Genomic DNA, 16,698 nt, shown 5'->3' with positions numbered 1-16,698 from the left:
TTTCCTTCTGCATTTCTCACATTCTTTAGAAATTGCCCTTCTGCCTGAGCTGTGCTAAGGGGAGCCCAACACGTTCTTTTGTTGTTGTTGTTTACAGCAGAGCAAGACAAAGGGGGCAGGCCACATCCAACGGGATAAAACTGAGACTCATGTGTGGGCTTGCTCCAGGTTGGGAGGTATCATTTCTACAGCTCTTCTCTGTCAAAACACTTAGAGGGCTTCTGGTTTCATATAACGAGGCAAATTCTTCCGTTACAGATAACGTCTCGGATTTAATCCCGTCACTGCTATCGTAATGTGAACACGAACAACTTAACATCCACATGCTTTGTAATCTCCATCTATAAACCATGGAATAGGAGAATGACAACGTTCCCAACTGGTGGGGAGTCTACGACACAAAGTCATTACAAACACTTTTGTGTCATGTGTGATAAAACAGAATTAGAAATCCATTTCTCCAGCTTTTAAAAACAATGTGTAATGAAGTCAATGCACCATTTTACAATGACTAATAAAATCTAATTTAAATACAAACTTTAGTAATTTATAAAATTGAGAGAAATGCCAAGGACTTACTAAGCTTTTTTTTACTTTAGTCCAAACACACGAACCCTGTTTTCTTGTTCTCTCATGACCTGTTGATAGTCATAAAAGCCAAGCTATTACCTACATCAAAAATGTTGTACATTTCTTATAGTGTCCGGAGGTGATTTTTTACTCCATCATCTTGGTAGTGTATCTAAAGAGGCATTAAATAGAAGGATTATTCTCTCCTTCATCTGCTTTGTAACTCTGAATTTCTTGTTTTTCCGGTGGAATTTAGGAAGCTTCACTTTTTTAACCTCGCAATAGCCATCAGATTAAAGAAAAGCATATATTCAACACCTAATTTTTTTTGAGTAGAACTTTCATTTTGGTACTGGAGTATAAGTTGGACTTTTATGACTTGCTGAAGGTGCTCTCAGTTTCCATTGCAGAGTTGTCCCTATAACAAGCTCTGGAAACATCTTGTTTCAGACTGCCTCATACCAGAAGCCAATCAAGCAGGAAAAGGCGAGTCCAGTTATGTGATTACTTCCCATATCCAATGTTTTGATGCTTTCGTTTTGCTTTAAGTATGGCCAATTCCAAATGCCTCTGGACTCATGAGCAAAATCAAAATAAATACACACACTGACGCAGAACAGTGGGCAACCTCTCTCACACTCAGATATAACACAACTCAATCAGACTCAGCTGTCTTCATGGCAACGGTCCTCAAAGAAGGGCTCTGTACAAAGCTTTTGAGGTTGAGAAACCCAGGGCTACGTGGAATAATTTGCTCTTACTTTTTTTTTTTTTTTTTTTTTTGGCTGTGTTGGGTCTTCGTTGCTGTGCGCGGGCTTTCTCTAATTGTGGCAAGCGGGGGCTACTCTTCGTTGCGGTGCATGGGCTTTTCATTCAGGTGGCTTCTCTTGTTGCGGAGCATGGGCTCTAGGCTCCCAGGCTTCAGTAGTTGTGGCACTCAGGCTCAATAGTTGTGGCTCGTGGGCTCTACAGTGCAGGCTCAGTAGTTGTGACGCACGGGCTTAGTTGCTCCGTGGCAATGTGGGATCTCCCCGGACCAAGGCTCGAACCCGTGTCCCCTGCATTGGCAGGCGGATTCTTAACCACTGCGCCACCAGGGAAGCGCCTCATGGTAGCTCTTGATTATGAAAAGTGCAATCCAAAAGACAGTACTCTGAGGACTTGGCAGAGAAGTTCTATGCCCATCCCTGAAATGTGCCAGAACACCCTGCACTCTGCCAACTGTGATTACACTTGGCATTAATTGAAGATGCTGAGAGCTATAAGCCTTCCTGAGTTTAGCCACCTGGAGCAGATTAAAATCTGGGTCCCGCCGGTGAGGAGGTTTGAGGGATTGGGAATACAAGGCTGTTTTAATCTTTTCCAAGTCAGGCTGTTTAGAAATATCCATACATCAAATGTTCATGGATCTCATACAATTTCCTTCTCACAGGAGAATTCAATCACCAGTAACACTAAGTGGGATTAACTTGTGGTGGAGAGCCATCTGGAGAGAGAGAATTCACCTTCCCCTGTAAATATGTTCAGAGATTTACCACCATGGTTTTGAAGAAGTTGCTGAAGGTGCTCAAAGCTACAAATGATGTTTCCTCTGAAAGCCTTGTTCAGTTGACCCAGTGAAATTAAAATGCAACTGAAGGAAAATCTAGTCCTTCCTTTGTGCTTCAATATTCCTCCGCCGCAGGAGGGTGATACCAGGATTTCAAGGACTGGCTTGAGGTCTTGCAAAGATATGACGAAAAGCCAGTGGAAACTGTCCTGAAACTGTATTGCCTAGATAAAGAGAAAGGCTCATGAAAAGGAAAGTGAGCAGAGGGAGGGACTAACAGGGAAATTACTAGGAGTCAGAATTCAGCTCTCTGGATCATGCTAGAGATAAGGGCTGCTCCCTTGAAGAACCCAGAAACGAACATAGATTAGTCTTAGAAAGTAGAGGACCCAGAGAAGCACAGAAGGCAGAGAAAGCCTTCATATTTTTATGGGAGAAAATGAATTAGCATAGTCAGAGGATAGAGAGAAGATGGCCCAGGAGGTCAAAGGCCAACCTCAAGTTCCCTGGGCCAACCCAGGTCATCTGAAATGATGCCAGTCTTCAGAGCCGTAAGAATGTCAGTCCTCTGGAAGAGGAGCTGAACCTCAGTGAAAAAAGTAAGTGCCAGCCATACCAATCTGACCTCAAAACCTCTGTGATACGGGGGCAAAATCAGATCAGGAAAATAACAGATTATTTAAAAATTGGTTTTATTAAATACTTACTATCTTCACTATTAAAATTACTGACAAACTAGACACATAGTATCTTCTTCAATTTGTAAGTCTATTATGATACAAACAATAGTGAAGCCATTAAAATTATGATACATTGATTCTGAACAATATCCATAAGCCTCTAGACTCATTTGGTGAGGCTAGCATAAGTTTGATATTTAAACCAGGCCATGGCACCGTGAGAAAGGAAAATTATAAAGTCAACTCAGTTTTGAAGATAAACGTGAAAATCATAAGTTAAATATTGGCAAACTGTCTAAAAATGTGTAAAAAAAATACATAATGACTAAGTTGGGTTGATCTCAAGATTTCAGTGATGGCTTAACATTAGTAGAAAGTCTATTAATGTAATGCTCTACATTAACATAGTAAAAGAGGACATATGGTCATCTCACTAGATACTGGAAAGCCAATGAATAAATTTCAACACTCATTCATGACAAAAACTCTTAGTAAACTAGGAATAGAAGGGAACATCTACATCCTAGTAAAGATTACCAAAAATCTACAATAAATATCATGCATACTGGAGAAATGTTAGAAGCATTTCCTTTAGAGTCAGGAACAAAAAAAGGATGCCTGCTTTCACTACATCTATTCGAAGTTTATTGGAAGTCCAAGCCAGCACAATAAGAAATAAAAGATATAAGAACTGGAAAGAAAGAAAGATGATCTAATGATAAGATTGTTTTCATAAAAAATTCAAGAAACTCTTCAAGACAAACTGTGGAATATAAGAGGAGGATTTGTCAATCTTACTGGATAAAATATCAATGTACTAAAACAGCATTCAAATACACCAGCAACAAATAATTAGAAATTAGAACATGAAATGAAACACACACAATAGCAACAAAAGTTACAAGTTTTCTACGAATAAATCTAACAAAAGATGGGCAAATCCTTTCTCAATAATAACATAAAACTGAAGAAAAATATAAAATAAAACCTAAATAAATGAAAAGCTACATTACTTTAATAAATATTATCAAAAATAGAAATTGCTCTTTAACTTGTAAATTCAATAATTCAACGCAATTTCAACCAACACTTCAATAGAGGTTTTTTTATTCTCCTTTTTTGGCCGCGCTGCGCGGCATGGGGGATCTTAGTTCCCTGACCAGGGATTAAACCCATGCCCCCTGCAGTGGAAGTGCAGAGTCTCAACCACTGGACCACCAGGGAAGCCCCATCAATAAAGTTGTTTTTATGCAACTAAATTTCACATGTAAGGTGAAATTTATTTCATTTGGATGAATGAAGAGCCAAGAAAAGCCAATACATTTTTGAAGAAGGGAGAATTATATTTGCCAGATAGTAAGGTTTAATATAAAATTATAGTATTAAAACAGTGTGGTATTGGTACAGGGATAGACAAAGAGGCTAATGGAACAGACTTTTAAATAAATAGTTTAATAAATGGACATTTAATAAATGGCTCTGACAATTGTCTCTCCATGTAGAAAAAGACAAAATTAGACCCTTACCTCACACTATACACAAAAATTAATTTCAGGTGGACTAAAAACTTAAAAGTGAAAATAAAAACTGTAAGCTTTAGAAGATAACACAAGAGAATATCATTATTATGTAAAATCCATTAAAAGAAATAAAATAGATTTTAAAAATCCATACAGGTAAAATGTTAAAACAGGGCTTCCCTGGTGGAACAGTGGTTAAGAATCTGCCTGCCAATGCAGGGGACACGGGTTCGAGCCCTGGTCCGGGAAGATCCCACATGCCACAGAGCAACTAAGCCCGTGCACCACAACTATTGAGCCTGCACTCTAGAGCCCATGAGTCACAACCACTGAAGTTCGTGCGCCTAGAGCCCGTGCTCCGCAACAAGAAAAGCCACCGCAATGAGAAGCCCGTGCACCGCAACGAAGAGTAGCCCCCGCTCGCTGCAACTAGAAAAAGCCTGCATGCAGCAACGAAGACAGAACACAGCCAAAAATAAATAAAAACCAAAAATTTTTAAATGAATAAAATCTATCTTTAAAAAATGAAACAAAATAAAATAAAATGTTAAAACAAAATATTGAGTAAGAAAAGCAAGTTGGAAAGAATGCATACATTTTGATGATAATAGTGTGTACTGTTTGTACAAAATTATAAACACACACATATGGGAACAAACACAGTAAAAGAACATAAGCAAACTGTAAAGGTAGATAAATCTGACTACTTAAAAATTAAAACTTCTGTACAAAAGATATCATGAGCAAAGTAAAAATCAAATTCACATAATGGGAGAAAATAATTAAAACCCATACAATCATCAAATAATTGGTATGCATAATAATAAAGAATTCCAACACAGCTGTAACAAAAAGAGAAACATCTAAAAGAAAAAGAGACAAGAATGCATACAATTCACAAAAATTGTGAATTGGTGGCTATTAAGCATCTGAAAAGAATCTCAACCCCATTAACAATCAGGGAAATGAAAATTAGAAATCAGTGAAACCCTATTGTGCATCCATCATATTGGCAAGAATTAGTAAATCTCATAACATCAAATATTGGGGAAGATGTGGGGAAATGGACTCATGTACATTGTAGGTACCACCACTTTGAAGAGCAATTGATGAAGTCCAAGGAAAGCTGAAGATGCATTATTCTTTGATCCAGTAGTTCCACTTCTACATGTCTATTCTAAAGTAATCTTGGGTGAACAAGGAGGTTTGTACAAAGTCGTTCATTTGTAGCATGGTAACATGGTTTGTAACAGCTGAAGAATGAAAACATCCTACTGTCTCTAAGTAGAATAATGGATATCCTCAGGTTTGTCAATACAATGCATTCTACACAGCAGTTAAAATGAATGAAGTAGATCTAAACCTGTCTGTCTGTCTATCTACGGCAATAAATCTTTAAAAACCAAAATACTGAATAATAAAATCAAGTTGTAAAAACATACTGACAGATTTTAAAACACAGTAAACAACACTTAAACTGTTTTAGAATACAGTCATCTGTATCCTATCAGTGATTCCCCCCAGGGGACATTTGGCAATGTCACAACTGGAGGAGGATGCTACTGGCATCTAGTGGGTAGAAGCCAGAAATGCTGCTAAACATCCTGCAAGGCATTGCCCAACCATCCCCTCACCCTCAATAAAGAATTATTTGACTCCAAATGTCTAAAGGACTGAGTTTGAGAAATCTTGCTCTAGAGCCATCCTATCCAAATTATATAAATGAGAATGGGGGATTGAGGCAGGAGTATATTCTTAAAAAAAAAAAGAAAGAAAGAAAGAGAGAGTATAGTTCAGGGAAAAGGGAAGTAATTAAAACATATCAACTACAGTATGTGTGAAAAAGACGGAAAGAATACACATCAAAACATTCTCAGTAATGATTTCTGAGATAGTGTTCAAGAATTGTGTTGTGTATACTTCTATTTTCTAATTTATCTAAAAGGAATACGAAGCATTGGTGAAATTAAAAATCATTTGAAGAGAAAAATTTAAAAAAAATCTTTCACCAAAAAAGTTTTCTTCCAAAATTTTATGCTTCAGATCAATTTCATAGCGCATATTTTTACATTATTTTTCTTAAGTATTAACTATTTTGTGTTCTACTTTTTCCCACTGGCATTATTTCATATAGATCATTCCATAAACCCAGATAATCTTTATATTTGAAGTTTTAATGGCTATATGATGTTTCATTGTATTACTTTGTCAAGAGTTACTTAGCCATTTCCTAGCTGCTAATGATTTTGGATCCTTCTATTATTATGAAAAGCATAAACATCTTTGCAAAAATCGAGTGTTTCTCTTTATTGAATTCTTTCCCTGGGATTTGCTCCCGGGAGTGGATTTGCCACATGGAAGGATATAATGAATTCTGTGATGCTTGGTACATGTTGTCAGATTTCTTTCCAGAAAAATTATTCCACTATTTCTACAGGCAATGCATGAGTATACTTGAGTCTCCAAAGCACTGTTAACTTTGGTTTAAAAAAAAAAAAACAAAACCTATTATTAATTTAATATGTAGGAGGTAGTATACTGGACTCTTTTAATTTGCAATTCTTTAATTATTAGGGAAGCTAAACATTTTCCCAAGCGATTGTACACTATTTGTAGTTTCCCTTGTGCAAACCATCTCCTCATATCCTTTAACCATCTGTCCAGTCAGACTTGAGTATTGTCCAAATAGATATTAATTTTCCTTAAATTCATAATAGTAAATGTTTGTAGGTTATTACAGTGTTCCCCCTGTTGTTTTCCTATTTATTTATTCAATTTGGGACTGTGACGGTTAATTTTACGGGTCAACTTGACTGGGCCACCAGATACTCAGATAACTGGTTAAACGTTATTTGGATGTATCTGTGAGGGTGTTTCTGGAAGAGAGGAGCATTGGTGGATTCTGTAAAGCTGGTGGTCCTCCCCAGAATGGAAGGGGAAACAACCACTTTGGAAAACATTTTGGTAGTTTTAAAAAGTTACACTTACCTTATGACCTAGCCATTCCATTTCCAGTTATTTACCCAAGAGAAAGCAAAGCACATGTCCATGTAAATGAGACAGGCTGGGACCTGGGACCCTTTGCTGTAGTGCTTGCACCTGGACAAACTTTCTCCTCCAGAAACAAAATACAAAGAAACTATAAGGGAGTAAATTTAACTGTGAGTTGGGGCAAATTATGAACAACACATACAAAAAGACCAAAAACACAACTGCCACTTCGGAGGAGCTGGAAGCAAAAGCAGGATGCTGCACAGGCCCCCTGCACACAGCACCACCAAAGGGGCGGCCAGCCCACCCAAGCCACCCCTCCAGCACAGCCCCTGGACCCGCCACCTACCCTCACCCCATATAAGGAAACAGCTTGCCCTGCCTCAGGAAGCGAGCAAGGGAACCTGTTACTTCTTTTCGCTCCCTCATGTTGCAGTATGAGTCCCAATAGAGCCTTGCCTGAGTTTCTTGTCTGGCCTCTTATCAATTTCTATTGATTAAGGAGTCCAAGAACTCTGGTCAGTGACACACAGATTTGCACAGAAATGTTCCCAGCAGGTTTACTTCTAATAAGGAAAAATTGGGAATGATAATGTCTATCAACAGGTGACTAGGTAAACGCATTGTTGTATATCTATAAATGGAATAGTACTCAGCACCAACAAGGAATGAACAGTTGTTACATGCAAGAACAGGAAGGGCTGTCAAATTAGTTATTCTGAGTGAAAGAAGCCAGACAAAATTAAAAATGGTTCCACTTATGTGCAACTCAAGAAAAAGCAAACTAATCTATAGTTCCATTTATAAACAATTCTAGAAAATGCAAACAAACTAAAACAGATCAGTGGGGTGGGGGGAGAGGGCATGGGGAGTAGAGTGGGAATGGGTACTGTGAGGTGGGACCAGGGGAAGAGCCTGCAAGGGGAGAGCCAGGTTTGGGGGAGCAGCGCAGGGAGGTAGGCGGTACATGGGCCGAGGGGGCCAAAGAAGGCCAAGGGGAGACGGTAGGGGCAGGAGCAGGAAGCGGTTAGGAGGAGGAAAGCGGGAAGGGCAGGAGTGGGGTAAGGAGCACAGCGCAGTGTGGTGCTTGGAGACCGGACAGGAGGGGAGGTGAGAGGAGGCGGAGCGGAGCATCGAAGACGTGGGCGGGTCCTGCGGGCGTGGGCGGGTCCTGTGGCGTGGGCCCCTCCGGGTCGCGTACAGCGTCATGGCGCGCTTCCTCTGTGCGCTCAGGAGCCTTCCTTTCCGAGAAGTGCCCGGGTGGGGGGTGCGGGGCCGAGCGGGCCGAGGCGGCCTCGGCGCGAGTACCGGACCTGGGGACGCAGGTAGGACGCGGGCCTCGCAGGCCCCGCCGCCACCTCCCGGCTTTCGGTTTCCATTCACTTGCCAGGACTTGGGAGCCCGCCTGCTGGTTCTGGACCTGGCGCTTACTTTCTCGGGAAGCTCCTTCGGGACGCCCCTGCCCGCCCACCTCCTGCCTTCTGCGACAGCTGGTTGTAAATTGGCAGGGGCGGGGAGTGGGGGGGGGGAGGTCACTGACCCCTGTAAGGATCTGTGTAAAGGTATCGGTCCTCTCTCCAAACGTGCACACACTTCTTTTTTTTTGCATAAAATGTTACGCTCTAGAGCCGGGCCTCAAGGTGTCGGCTCAGCAGCCCACCCCGCGCGCTCTCTGCTGCAGTGGCCCCTGCTCTGTTATACTGTCCCTCTTCTCCAGTTATGTCTGCTGCTTTTCGCGTCTGAGAAGCAGGCGGTTCAGACTTTGCATGCCTGTGGATCTGCTCCCTGACCTGCTCTATTTCTGTGTTTCCAGGACCCAGGGAAACGTGTGGACTAATAATCCACACCTCCTTTAACCTGATAACCATCGTTAGTCAATGGCTGTGATACAGACTAGGGAAAAGCGTGTGTATTTTCTACAAAATGCCTTTGGCTGCTCTGTGGGACTGGGGCACGTTTACATTTCATCCTTTAGTGCGGAGTCACTTGTGGAGACGTGCGTTAGCTGGCACTATATTTCAGGCCTATTTCAGGGGAATCTAGTGCCTCGTGTCCATTGGCTTTCTGGGCAGATGCCTAGCCATCCCTTCTCTGAATCCATTTGTTATGTGTCCATTGAAGACATTTAAAGCTACATATCTGTGCTGAAAATGTACCCAGTCACTTGGAATTCTTTTTATCCCCTTAAGTTTTCAAAATGCTGTGTTAAATAAATAAAAGCCCTGGCAGTGTGCAGTGGGAACTGATCCAACATGACTTGGGGCCATGGCCTTCAGAACCGCTTGGTGTCTCTAGTCAGCCAATCTCATTATTTGTTCTGTGCCTACTCTGTGCCAAGCAATGGTTTCCTGAGAACCACAGGTGATGGAAACATCACAGCTGTGCGCTGGAGCTCTTCTCATTCCCGTTTATAGGGTGGTGGTTTCAGCAGAAATTTGTCCTTCATGTTTGTACTTGGTGCTGTCAGAAACAGCCTAATGAATCGCCCTGGAATCTGAGGTTCTTCAGCAACGTTAAAATTTGGCCAGACACCAATACAGTAACTGCTAACTTATCAGACACCCCCTCCTGGGAATTCCTTCTAAGGAAGTAATTCTAAAGAAGAACAGAGTTATATATGCAGAGATGTCCTTAACAGTACTCTTAAGAACTAGAAACTGGCTCTAACCCAAACGTCCATCAGTTAAGGAATGCTTAAGTAAACCATGAAAGTTCAATTCAACAAACTAGTAGGCAACCACTGAGAATGACGGGCAGGTACTAGTTTTGTGGTTAAGGGGGTTTCAGAGTCGACAGTGTCAATCACTGACCCTGTGTCTTTGGGCACGTCTTGAACTTGGTACGCTGAAGCCTGTTTTTTTCTTCTATAAAATAAGGATAGTGATAATGGTAGGGTTGTTTTACAGAATAAATGAAAAAAAACCTAAAAACATTTTATCACAATATTGGTGCTTAGTAGGTATACAATAAGCATTTGTTATAATTACATAAGAAATGGAAAGGTTAAAAGTGCAGCTGCATTTAACCCTGTGTTGTGGACTTGGGGCCTTGTTTATATATTGGCCTAGTTATCCACGTTGTGGGGAGGACTAGTGAGACATAAACAAGTACAGAGGTTTGCTGACGGGGAAACATTTTATAGGCTATACATTTTATCACTTATAGCCAATTATCACACAAGCATTGTACATGTGCTTTTAGCAGTAAACTTAAAGCCAGCAGTGACACACCTCATAAGTCATTATACTCTGTGATAACTAGGCAATTTTTTCCATCCTGAACATTGGGGTCAAAAATGTGGTTTGAAGCAAAACAGTAGCCTTCCACTAGAATTCTTTAAATTTCTTACCCAGTTCAGCAGTATGATCTGAAAGTTACCATATGTTTTCCATATAATTTAACATGCTAAATAATCCTAGTTACTTTAATATTTCTTCTGAGATGTCTAGGGGCCCTTTGGAATACTCGAAGTTAGCTTGAGAAAGAAACTTACAATCTGTTATCAAAAGCACCTCAATATTCCTGAATAATTTTGTTCTCTTAACAGGGAGAAAGAAAACCTAATTCCAGTTTTGTACCAGCTTACTATTAATAACAAAGGTCATTTACCTAGTTAAATCCAATCTAATCTTTTTTTTTTTTTTTTTTTGGCTGCATTGGGTCTTTGTTGCAGTGCACGGGGTTTCTCTAGTTTCAGCGAGCGGGGGCTACTCTTTGTTGCAGTGCGCGACCTTCTCATTGCAGTGGCTTCTTTTGTTGCAGAGCAGGGGCTCCAGGCACGCAGGCTTCAGTAGTTGCGGCACACAGGCTCTAGAGCGCACGCTCAGTAGTTGTGGCTCACAGGCTTAGTTGCTCCGTGGCATGTGGGATCTTCCCGGACCAGGGCTTGAACCGTGTTCCCTGCATTGGCAGGCAGGTTCTTAACCACTGCGCCACCAGGGAAGCCCGCAATCTAATCTTAATCACTCCTTCAATGTACGAAATTCTTTTCTCAAAATTCCCTTTTTTCACAAACCTTTTATCACTTTTTGTATCCATATGATTTGTCCCTTTTTTTTGCCCATCCAAAAACAACCAACTGTAGGACAAATTATTATCCTCATTTTTCCTCAACAAATATATCTCCATTCTTTATACCTTCTCTTGCCGACAACACATATCCTACTTGCTTTCCACACTGAAATGCTTCCCTTATCATTTTTAGTAGCTTTAATTACATATTACAATTTTTAACCCTTAAAAGCCTTAACAAAACCAAGAAACAAGTAATTGAACTGTTATACCAGCATTTACTGATTGGCAAACTTAAGAACATATTCCATAACCTCTAAAAACTTAACATTTTTCTCATAGCATAATTTCTCTTTAATGTGGTACAAGATGTGTGTTTAATAAACCCAAACATCTTTTGAAGTTTTACTATTTAACCCAAGGCTGAAGTCTCAGGCAAAGTGGGCTGTGTTTGTATTTCAAGGACATGATAAGAGTTAACTTCAAGCTTTCTCCTATGCATATTTTTGTTCTCTCAGGGTCAGAATTCTGAAAACAGTATTTTATCAAGCCAGCTTTCTCTAACTGCATATGCAAAAAGAAGCGGTTTTGGAATTTCAAAAGAGTTTCATCTTATCCATTCTTCTCCAGAGTATAAAGAATACTGTTGTCATATATTGTTAAAAAAAATTATCTTCCTTTTTCTTTAGTCGTAATCTCATAGCTAAAATTTTTCTAATGAATTGAACCTGACCTTCCCATTTTACAAAAGACAGCAAAGATACCAATCACACAAATGAAATACACACTCACATACCAGAAGACAGAACTGTCACAATCCTCCAAGACAGTGACCCATGTGGAGTCCCAAACAAACACTTACCCAACACAAAGGATCCTCGACAGTAGACACACGTCAGAACCAACTGGCAAAATGCCCAAATGACACACTCAGTGCTCACAAATAGCCCTCAGTGTCAGACACGTCAGAACCAATTGGCAAAATACGCAGATAGCACTTCGTGCTCAAAAGAGAAGTCGGCCCGGCTGCACACCCGTGGACTTACTTGGTCATGGAGCTCGTCAGTTTGTCCAGCATGTTTCCGTTCCACCAAGGAAAAGCGTACGTTGACAGCCAGTGCCGAGCAGGGGAGAAACAGGGAGGATCCCCCAAACACATGGTTTCGGCAGCTGCTAGGAGCGTCCCCCCAAACCCCCCTCTGGGGGCCAGCGAGCCTCGAGCAGCGACTCCTCACAGCCATCCCGGCGCGTCGTCATGGCGGCTCTGCTCGGGAAAACCCCGGGAGCCAGATGTCGCGAGAGTACAGCAGCCCCAGGTTGAGAGCCAGAAACTGTAACCGGAAGTGGGGTCGGGCTGCTCGCCGCTCTAAAGCCAATAAAGAGGCTGGGTTGGTGGGACGGAAAGTTTGCTTTATTTCAGAGGCCGGCAGCCTGGCGGGGGAGGGGGCAGAGGCCTGTCCAAAGGCCGGCTCCCCCCACTGACAATCAGTGGGCAAGAGCTTTTATAGATGCGGGGAGGGGGCTACACGCAGAAACAGCGCAGTCAGCTCTGACAGTCATCTTGACGTTGGTCATCGGTGGTCTGATCAGCGTCATCTTGATTGTTTTAAGTACAGTTAATCTTCAGTTCCAGGGTCAATTTGTTCCCATTTCTTTAAGGCCAGCTCTCAGAATTGTGGCAGCTTATGTCATGGTTACAGTCTGGTCATCATGTAGTTAACTTCTTCCACCTGGTGGAGGGGGTTTAAGTATCTGTAAGACAGCTCAAAGGATATGGCTCAGAATGTTATCTATAGCCCTTGAGGAGGAACTAAAGGTCCTTGACTATACTTAATGACAAAAGTATTATTATTTCGTCTTGTAGGACTGTTTTCCTTTGTTTCTGCATTTTCTCACTTCTCTGATTAAACTTATTCTTTGGCTAAAGTTTTTCCACAGACAAAAGGCAGACTGAGGACATGGGGGGCAAGCACCATAGGGTCCTGCTCCATTTCACTAGGACACTGCGTTCTTGTGGTTTCCTTCCCACCTCTCTGCTTGTCCCCATTTCTTCAACCTGCATATTGCGGAGAGCCTCAGGGTCCAGCCCTCAGGCCTCTCTGTTCTGTCTACACTCACTGACTTGGGGATCTTCCAGTCCCCAAGATAAATAACATCTAAAGGCTGAGGGGTCGCAAAGTTATATTTTCATCCTAGACCTCTCTTGGAACTCTAAATCCATGTATCCAACTGCCTACTTGACATCTCCACTTGAATAGCTGATTGGCATTTTTAAAGTTAACAAATTCAAAACCAAGTTCCCAAACCTACTCCTCCTGTAGTCTTCCCCCATCTTTCAGAGCCCAGAAGCTGTGGAGTATGACCCTTGGCCCTTTGCTTTCTCTTACCTCCACATCTGACCCATCAGCAGATCCCCCGGCTCTACCATCAGACTGTGTCCAGCGTCTCGCTACTTCTTAGCCACTCTCCTGCTGCCACCCTAATCCAGGTTTCCACCTCTCAGCCAGATTAACGTAGCCTCTGTAATGGTTCCCCTGCTTCAGACTTTACCCTGCTTCAAATATTTTTTTAGTATATCTACCACTGATCCTTTTAAAATATGTTAGATCATGTCATGCCTCTGCTAACCTTCCAATGACTTCCAAACTCACTCAGAACGTAAGCCAGTGTCCTTACAATAGCCTTCAAGGCCCTAAATGATCTGGCCCCCATCATCTGTCTGCTGTCCCTTGTACTAACCTTCCCTGCTGACTCCACCTCCGTTGCTCTGGCCTCCTTGCTGTTCATCAGACACGCCAGGCACACCCAGCCTGGTGCCCCTCTTGCCTGCAGTGCTCTTCTCCTAGGTATTCACGTTGTGTGTTTGTTCATTTCCTTCAACTCTTTGCTGAAATGTCGCCTTCTTAATAAGGCCTTCCCTCATTATTTTAAATTGTGTGTGTGTGTATGCACACATAAATACATACACACACATCCTCACACTCTCTAATCTCCTTTGTGATTTTTGAAAAAATCATCTAAAGTTTTACATTCTTAGTTACTTTACCTCAACTCCATAAGGGCGGCGATTCTTGCCTGTTTTCTTTACGTTTGTATCCCCAGCATCTAGAATAGTGTCTGGCATATAGTAGGTGCTCTGTAAATATGACCAAATGAATGAAGAAATGAATATTTATCAAATGCCAAGGCACTGATAAATAGGGGTACACTGAACAAAGACAGTTTTTTCAGACTTTCAGCTTCTAGTTGAATGAGACATCCAGACAGATTAACCTGCAATTGTCGTGTCTATCATGGAAGCACTGAGGGCCGTGAGAACCCAGAGGAGGAGCTTGCAACCCAGACTTAGGGGATCAGGGAATATTTCTTGGAGAAGATAACATGTAAACTGAGACCAGAGATTGGAAACTTCAGTTTCTGTCGTGGCATGTAAGGATCTTAGAAGTCTTCACTCCATCTTAACAACAAGTAAAAAGCTAAACAAACTATGATGTCTTCTGGGGGAACTCAGAGGACCACAGTTGAGAGGGACTGGAGCATAGTAGAAGGGAGAAGTTGGAAGTGGTAAGCAGGGCCAACCATGAAGAGCCTTGGAAGTCACATCAAGGAGTTTGGAATTTATCTTGAGGGTATTATGTCACATTGAACAGTTTCGGGCAGTGAGGAAAAGAAGCGGTCGGAATAGGGGAGGGCATACAAATTAGAAAAAAACCTGTAATAATCTGTGCTGGAGGTAATGGTGGCCTGATCCAAGGTAGTTGCAGAGGGGTGAGAATGAGCAGATCCTAGAGTTATTTAGGAAGTAGAACCAACAGGCTTGGTGCAAGGGCAAGGGAAGAGTCATGGATGATGGCCTGGCTTTCTGGTTTGAAACATGGAATTGATGAGCTGGAGCACATGAGAGGAGGACCAGATTTGGGTTGGGGTGGAGGAGATACATGAAATTCTTTTGTTTGGGACGGTCCTAGTGGAGATATCCGGGTGTGGATTGTGTATGGATCCGGTACTCAGCAGAGAGATCTAGGATGGAGGGAAAAAATAGGTTGGGAGTCTCATCATGTAGATGGTACTTTAAGGATAAAATCTCCCAGGGCGGGGGAGGGGGTGTGGAGGGATGATAGAAGAAAGCCTAAGACAGACAGACTCCTCTAAAGAACACCAGTATTCAAGGATGGCTTGAGGAAGGGGAGCTGAGAAAGGATGCTGAGAGGGAGGAACTGGAGAGACAGGAGGATTTAGTGTCATGGAAGCTGAGGGATTAGACTCCACCAGAAAGAGAGAATGTCTAGTGTCACTTCTATGGAGAAGTAGATGGGATGAGGATGAAGTGTTCCTGGGTGTCCCTAAGAAGTCCTGCTGAGCTCTCTGAGAGCAGACCAGTGCAGCGCGTCCCACCCAGAGGCACATGATGTCAGCTGGCCCCACTGTCAGTGATGCTAGCCTTGCTTACTTGGTTGAGGTGGTGATTTCTAGACTTTTCCATTGTAAAGGTACATTTTCTTACTTGTAAAATTAATAATTTGAGGGATCACATTTTTAAAATGTGTAACTATTCCATTCTTCAACAGTCTTTTTACCCAAGGGTTTTAGAATTCCCTGATGGTTCTTGCTTGAATCCGTCTATTATTTTAGCGATTGCAAAAACGGTGATTTTAAAAATTTCATCATTCCTTCTCCCTTTATTACTTGGCATTCTGCATAATAACTCTGAAAGTCACTAAGCAGTAATAATTATCACATGAATACATTTTGCTTTGCTCCCCAGAAGCTGAGTTCCTGAAAAATTTGTGTGTAACTGAGCAATATTTCCATAGGAATATTTCAGAGCTATATTTCCATTGGAAAAAAGAAATCCCTGTGGCCTTATAAAAAGTATTTAAGAAAGGACACCTTCTAATATATTTAACAGATAAAAACCCTTAAATAAAATGTAGACAACCATAAGCAGTCAATAATATATAATACTGAAAATACCATATTGTGCAGTATTATGAACTCGTCATGAAGACACAAGTCTTCTCTTGCTGAGAGATTATTTAGGACTTTCTTTTTTGTAACCAAAAATGAAATTCAGCTACGATTTTCTGACATGTTTGTTATGTGGGTGGTGACATCACAGGTATTTAACATTTCATCTTCAGTGCTGTGGTCAAGTTACTAACCCTTTGGGCCTTATTTTCTCCTTTGTAAGTTGAGGTGTAAGCAGATGATAAGGTCCTTTCATAGTCTTAACGTTGGATGATTAAAACGTTTGGATGATTAAAACGTTTATTTATTATAATATACATTAGGCTTCCTACCTCCCTTTGGCTAGTTATTTTGTTTACACTCACTGGAAAAAAAGTTGTAAGATAGAAGCTGAAGGGAGCAGAAGAAA

General features: G+C 41.5%; 1 protein-coding gene across 3 annotated transcripts in view; it reads left to right on the top strand.

The window, feature by feature from the left end:
* The first annotated feature begins 8,498 nt into the window (after positions 1 to 8,498).
* MSRB2 (methionine sulfoxide reductase B2) overlaps positions 8,499 to 16,698 on the top strand; it is a 38,882-nt gene continuing 30,682 nt past the window's right edge. For all 3 annotated transcript variants that reach the window (XM_036839297.1, XM_036839287.1, XM_036839294.1), the window contains exon 1: positions 8,499 to 8,635. In XM_036839297.1, coding sequence (XP_036695192.1) covers positions 8,518 to 8,635 — 118 coding nt within the window. In that variant the 5' untranslated portion in view covers positions 8,499 to 8,517. The remainder of the gene's footprint in view (positions 8,636 to 16,698) is intronic.

This window comes from Balaenoptera musculus, chromosome 2, assembly GCF_009873245.2.
Source record: "Balaenoptera musculus isolate JJ_BM4_2016_0621 chromosome 2, mBalMus1.pri.v3, whole genome shotgun sequence".
Classification (NCBI taxonomy): Eukaryota; Metazoa; Chordata; class Mammalia; order Artiodactyla; family Balaenopteridae; genus Balaenoptera; species Balaenoptera musculus.
The sequence above is the reverse complement of the archived record's forward strand: the minus strand, read 5'-3'. Positions and strand labels throughout refer to the sequence as shown.